Source organism: Octopus bimaculoides, chromosome 15 (assembly GCF_046866305.1).
Source record: "Octopus bimaculoides isolate indiv1 chromosome 15, ASM4686630v1, whole genome shotgun sequence".
Lineage (NCBI taxonomy): Eukaryota > Metazoa > Mollusca > Cephalopoda > Octopoda > Octopodidae > Octopus > Octopus bimaculoides.
The window spans coordinates 20930580-20938079 of NC_142942.1; the positions used below are offsets into that span (position 1 = coordinate 20930580).

General features: G+C 34.9%; 1 protein-coding gene across 2 annotated transcripts in view; it reads right to left on the minus strand.

The window, feature by feature from the left end:
- The window catches only part of LOC106882733 (inter-alpha-trypsin inhibitor heavy chain H3), a 43547-nt gene that overhangs the window by 2446 nt on the left and 33601 nt on the right, over positions 1 to 7500 (minus strand). For both annotated transcript variants that reach the window (XM_089363508.1, XM_089363507.1), the window contains exons 6-12: positions 6849 to 7003; positions 5799 to 6084; positions 4072 to 4739; positions 3250 to 3319; positions 2485 to 2547; positions 1204 to 1317; positions 316 to 732 (exon numbers count right to left, since the gene is read on the minus strand). In XM_089363508.1, the coding sequence (XP_089219634.1) occupies positions 316 to 732; positions 1204 to 1317; positions 2485 to 2547; positions 3250 to 3319; positions 4072 to 4739; positions 5799 to 6084; positions 6849 to 7003 (1773 nt within the window). The remainder of the gene's footprint in view (positions 1 to 315; positions 733 to 1203; positions 1318 to 2484; positions 2548 to 3249; positions 3320 to 4071; positions 4740 to 5798; positions 6085 to 6848; positions 7004 to 7500) is intronic.

The following is a 7500-nucleotide window of genomic DNA, read 5'->3' on the forward strand; positions in this document are numbered from 1 at the left end:
GATGCTTAGCAGCATTTAGTCCGTCTTCACGTTCAAAGTTCAGATTCCGACGACGTCGACTTTGCCTTTCGTACTTTCGTGCTCGATCGATTAAGTACCAGTGAAACACTGGGGTTGATATAATCGACTGGACCTTCCCCCAAATTTAAGGCCTTCTACATTTAGTTGAAAAGATTATCATTCTTGTTGTTGTTGTTATTAGTAATGTTATTACTATTATTATTATTATTATTATTATGGTTATTATTATTATTATTATTATTATTATTATTATTATTATTATTATGATAAAATATGTAATATATGTCTACTTACCAATCAATCCGTAAACGGAGCCACTCAGTCCAGTAGAATCGGTCAGATAGAAATTTAAATACTTTATTTCAATTGGTTGATGTTTAGTTTGAGAACGTCGTAATAAAAATTCGATTCTGCCTTTCTTGCTGCTAGTCGTCAACGTTAAAGTTCTGTAACCAGAATATCTGATCGATATGTCGTTAATCGATGTGTTGTCAATCTGGTTAATGTGATCACCATCGTACGTCTCATTGACTGCATTAGTCATATTAATTTTATCGATATCTTTCCATTGCAGTTGATCAGATATCGTACGTTCGACTTGGTCTGGGCTGATCACCCACGTTTTATTTGGTTTTAGGATGCTTATTTCTCCTAAATAGGTTTTCTTAGAATTGATGCTGGCTTTAATAATTCTCGCATTGACATACAGTTCTGAAACAACGACGACAACAACATAAATAAATGAAGAAATAAATAAATAAATAAATAAATAAATAAATAAATGAATAAATAGATAAATATTGGAGTGGTTGTATTGTAAGTGGCCATATTCGAAGGAACAGAGGGTTGGAAAACATTATCATGGAAGGAGAAGTTGAGTTAGTAGATCAAAAGACAGGCAGATCGAAATCACCTGATCTGGTGCTGTCGGCGCTGGGGTTGGTGGAGAGTTATCTCTCCGTCAGCGATATAATCAAAGCAGTGAGCTTTCTGCACCGAAAGCCTATTTAAGAGTTTCTCTTATGGTAAATACAACAGTAAATTTGTTTTAACAGAACACCCACGTTTAAACGGGAATAAATTTTAAAAGAAGATAGAAAGTTTGCTGAAGAAGATTTGGATCGTACAAATACATATTGTTACAGACTGAAGCAAATCACGAGAGTTCTTAGTTTTACTTACTTGCAGTGTCGTCTGCCAGCAAATTGATAACGTCGCCATCATCTCCTTGTAAATCAAAACAAACTGGTCTTTTCAATCCACGGATGCTAACTGTGAAATGAGGATCTCCGACTCCTGAGATTTGGATGATGGTTTGATTGTAGTGTTGTGTGAGTGTAATTGGTATGGGTGGAGAATTCAAAAGGATAAAGGTTTAAAATGAGACTTCGAAGTATGAAAGCAAACAAATTGGTGAATATATAAGGTTATGAGTGTGCATGCCGACACACATACACTGCATACAGACACACATACAGACACATATATATGATAGATAAATACTTTTATGCATAAAACAGTTAATAGCGGTAGCATCAATATTAATATGAAAAGACAATCTTTATATCCACCTTAACGTGAATTTTGTGTTAGAGCACAGAATCGTGCGTCAGTTATTTTGAGAGGATCTCTCAGAAAAAGTCGTGCTGCATGAAAGTAGTCGTATTTATATCGCTAACAGACAAGGATCGTCTGCTACGGACGCTGTAATTTCATTATGCACCGCGAGTTTATATGAGAGGTCTTCTCAAAGTAAATAATGCAGTATCCTGATTTCGAACACAACATTCACGTGAAGGTGGTTATAACATGGACAGAGATCTAGAGCTATATACATATGCATATATATATATATATATATATATATATATATATATATATATATATATATATATATATATATATATATATATATATAATTTTGTTAAAATAACATAAAAAACGTTAATACCAGACAATGTTTTAACTGTATTCAACCGATATATATATATATATATATATATATATATATATATATATATATATATATATATATATATATATATATATATATATATATATATATATATATATACATACTAGTAAATGTGTGAAATCTTTGGTAGAGTTAGGTATATTTGGAAACGGAAAAGAACAGTAGTTCTAGTTAATTTAATTTTCTAATAATATAATATAATTCAATTTTACAGTTTGGTTTATATATTATATGAGAAAATTAAATTAATTAGAACTGCCAGTGAAGTCATTCTTTTCCTTTTTCATATATATATATATATATATATATATATATATATATATAAAATCAAATTGAGCAGCAGTTTAGCAATGCATCACGAAAGAGGGAAAATATAATTGTCATTAATTATGTCAGAGGGTTTCAGAACACCTACAAGGCAGAGATAATATATATTAAATATGCATGTGCTATGGATGTGTGTTTATGTTATGTCTACATAAGCTTACCTGATCCTGTGAAGCCTCTTCCGGGTATTTCTATCTCTTCATCCAAAACATGTTCTCCAGTAACTAAAATAGATAACTCAGAAGATATTACATGCACACAAATACAACACGCACACACACTCATATATATATATATATATATATATATATATATATATATATATATATATATTATATATATATATATATATATATATATAACATGTTCCCTTTTCAAATTCACACTTATTGCATCAGTCCTTCAGTTTTTCCTAGGCCCTGTAAAAGAAGTCAGAAGTTTGGGCCTCCAGCCAGGTCTTTCGCACCTTTAAAGCACCCCTTCGTATATATATAAAAATATATATTTTTCAAATAGATCGATCAATCGATAGAAAGAGAGATAGATGACGAAAAGGGTAACGAGAACAACCCAAGGAATCTGATGATAATGGTTTTACAAAGTGGAACCAAAAACAAAAAAGAAAAGAAACAAACTAAAAAGCCCACAAATAGTAATCTACAAACCACCAAAAGGGACTGTTTTCTTTTCCTGTTCTGAACGTTTTTGAGCTAAACAAGGTTTGGCAACTAATGACATTGTAGCATAAAGGAATGCAAAGAAAGAAAAGACGAGGTGACCTAAAAATCCAAACAGTTCTGAGTTAAGATTCCACTGAGGTCGACTCTACCTTTCATCTTTTCGGGGTGGATAAAATAAGTACCAGTTGAGTATTGGAGGCCAATGTAATCGGCTTACTCCCCTGACCCAAACTTAAGCTTTCTTACCTAAATTTTGAACAGCGTTGTAAGAGCTGGGCAGTGCAGACATATAAGTCCAGGGTGTCAAAAAGCCATTCTGAAATATAGAAAAACAGCAAATAGAACCACATTTAAATCTGCACTTCCCCCACATCTATCTGTCTGTTTGTCGGTACCTCTCTCTCTCACTCTCTCTCTCCTCTCAGACAGATGTAGCATTACAAGAAATATACATTTGACCGGATATGACCTTCCAACATTTATCTTTTACTGGTTTCAGCCTTTGCACTGCGGCCATGCTGAGCCACCACCTCGAAGAGTTTTGTCGAACAAACCGACCCCCGCCTTCAGTACTTACTTTTGAAGTCCAGTACTTACTTTATCGGCATCTTAGGCCGAGCCGCTTAGTTACTGGAACGTAAACAAGCTAACACCGTTTGCCAAACGGCGGTGGGGACAAACAGAAACGCAAACACGAGTCAAGCGTATATAAACACACGCACGCACACACGCACACACAAACTCACACACACATACATACACACACATATACAAACACGTGTGCGCACACATAGATTTTCTTTGCCGTGGTAATAGATGGAATCTCTGTGGTGTGGTGAGACGACCACACTTCACACACTTTACTTCCAAACACTCCTATAAAGAACGGAAGTGAGTGAGAGTGTTATGCCTTGGTGTGCATGCGCAACAGAGATGACGGTCAATCTGTGCCAAACAGCTTCACTCTGCGTACTTTAACTCTGTTACCATAGCAACATTTCCGATACTATTTGATCAGAATTCGTAAAGTTTACGATATTTGATGGTGTTTTTGGTTTTATAACTTACCCTCATTGCTTTGTCGATTGCCTCTTCCCTGCGTGCTTTCAACTTTCGGTCAATGACCATTCTTATAAATAAAAAATCCAAATATTTTGCCATGAAATTCTTTCTCTCAAAACTGTTAAGCCCTCCAATATTATCTTCGATGTGAGAATCTTTAATGGTATTCTTGAACTTGACCGCACCATTTGCGCCGTCAGAGTAGACATATAACGTGCTACCATCACTAGAGTTTACATTAGTTTTGTTAAAATACAAGATATTTTCAGAACCTTTGTAATAATCCTTTAAACCAACGTAATATGATGTATTATGATAAGGTCCAACTGTTGATAAATTAGTTAAAAGTGGCGTCTTCATTTCTTTGTAGAAATTTACCATAGACTTAGATATATTTTGTTTCTCAGTAATTCTCAAAGTTTTGCCTCCGCTCAGATTCGATAAGGTCTTCAATAAGATGTAGTCAGCTTTCAAATGTAAAGCAACGTTGAAGAATATAGCTTTGCAATCTTTGTTAGCTTTACGGAACGATTTGGTTATTTTGTGTCTTCTGATATTATTCATTGACTGCCAGCCATCTGTAAGGAAATACACAACTCGGACTCTTTTTTCGCTGGGATCAGATTTGTTCAACTGTTTTAAACTTTCTTCAATGGCCAAATTTAAGTCACTCGCTACAGAATAAAAATTAGAAATAACAGAAGAATAAGATAAAGAACACAAAATTTCATAGAAATACTAAGCAAAAAAAAAATATATATATTGGGGAAAATCCATGTCGATGTCGCTTAGTCCAAGACATCCTTGATGGAACAAGTCGTAAAGGAGATTTAAAAGTGAGCAGCTAGACTTATTGCGTTTCAAACGTGCCGACAACACCGGCAACTTGATGTTGTTTTAAATTCCTCATTTAGATGATATAGTATAATTTTCACAGACATAGTATATATGTAAACCTTCGTAATAGACATACAAACACGGCATAGCAACTACTGCTCCGCAGATTGAAAAAGTGATTAACAACCTTAGTCGATTTTCGTAACTTATTGGGGTCTCATCAGTGGTACGTTACATCACTTGCTCAATCCTAGAAAAACAAGCAGCCAAACTGCTTGTATAAAGTAGCTACACAGAACTGAATCTACTGATTTGCATACCATAAGTGTTTAACACATTATTTAATATCAGCGGTCTATAAGCGGGGATCTCAGTCCATAAACATTATCAAGGGATAATATAATAATATCCACGATTATATCATCTTGAGTCTCTGTCTTTTTGTTCAAAATCTAGGATGAATCAACAACAGAGAAAACCTCACCATCAACGACAACAGAAACAACAATCAAAAAGAGATTCACCACCATTAATACAAAACTACAGCAGCTACATAATACTACTTATGGACTCGCTCGTTGTTTGGACGGCGTATGAGTGTTCTGCAATATGTTTAGAGCGATCAAATGTCTGTGTAACACACTCCACCCCACCCACCATCAAATCGACATTACCTGTACAGGTGTACCGTGTACCATATGCCAGATGAGGAAATTATCGCAGAGCAACGTGAAATGAAGTGCTTTGCTCAAGAACACAAGACAATGCCTGCTCTGGTGATCGAAACCACAATCTCGCAATCACGTGTACAACATCCTAACTACTAATCCATGCGCCTTCACACTACTACTACTACTACAACTACTACAAGTAAGCGCAAATTACTGATTACTTACTATCATACGGAATAGTATTCTTAAATAAATCGAAAGCCATTTTAATGTTGTGGGCGTTAACAGGCAGCAAGCCATAAGCCCCTTGGTACACGTTCTTGTTGTATAGAAGAATTTTGAACCGGTCTTTTGGGGAGGTCATCCGTAATATGCTGGACAATGCTTTTTTCACTTCGGACAATTTCTCGCCTTTCATGGATTCAGTATAATCTATGGTGAAGATGATGTCCTTTGGAAACGGTTTCAACCGTCGAGGTGAGAAGAAAACCAGTCCCTCTTTGTTGTGCCACTGGAAAGACAAGCAGGAAATTAATGTACAAAGAACGGTTATATAATTTTAAGAGAAATCGGTATCTATTAATCGTTCACTTTCACATCTCAATCTGGGTCATGGCTGTCTTTCACAGACGTCACATATTTGTACGTATTAGGATTGAGGTCTTTTTTAGGATTTTTGTACGTATTAGGATGTCCAGTCTACGGATACGAAGATCTTTCGACAGATTCCGGACGTGTTGAAAAGACCATGGGCTTCACATTCCCTCTCTAAGTGATTAGAGAAATAATGATAATAATAATAATAATAATAATAATAATAATAATAATAATAATAATAATAATAATAATAATAATAATAATAATAATAATAATAATAATAATAAGCTGTTCCGTTTGTCGGATCAACTGGAACCCTCGTCGTCGTAACCGAGTGCCAAACAACATATACATTACATACCTTTCATGGCAGATGACTGATCGAGATCACATCCTCCTTGAACGAGGATACCAGTCAGTCCTTGGGTTATTTATTTACAACTAAATCGACCAGCGTTCTGTGAAAATGAAGAGTGTTGCTCAAAAACATAACGCGCCTTTTTCCGATCCTGAAACACTGAAACTATGATCTTGATGTCGTGATTGCAGTACCTTAACCATTCGGGCACACGCTTTCACGGCGAACTATAAAGCGGAACTCGCAAACCTTTCAGTATTTGATTTAAAAAAAAAAAAAAACATAGATAAGGGTGAGAAGAAATGTTGTGCTAAACTTACCAAGACATTTCCTGAAGATTTGGGATTTTGTTTCAAAGAATATTCCAGTAAGAAATTTCTGCTAAATAAATTCCTGATCATATCAAAAGAAGTCTTGTATGATATATGGATATTATTTGGAGATATCCAGTGAATTTTCCGATCAAAGCTTACTTCTAAAAAATATAAAAGTATAAGCAATATTAAGAACAACAACAACAACAACAACAACAACAACAACAACAACAACAATAATAACAATAATAATAATAATAATAATAATAATAATAATAATAATAATGATAATAATAATAATAATAATGGCCTCTGGATTGAAATCAGAAACAGAGGGGTTTATCATAGCAGCCCAAGATCAATGCCTACCTACAAAGAACTACCAGGCCAACATATTAAAGAACGGCAGCTCCCCATTATGTCGTATATGCCAACAACAAAATGAGACCATCGATCATGTTGTCTCCATGTGCAGTCTGCTTGCGCCTACAGAGTATCTCAACAGGCATGATAGAGCTGCACAATATATTCACTGGGTAATATGCAAAAACCTGGACTTGCCCCATGATAAAAACTGGTGGGAACACAAACCACCCCCAGTACTTGAAAATGATCACATTGCACTCCTCTGGAACTTCACCATTCAAACTGACAGAAA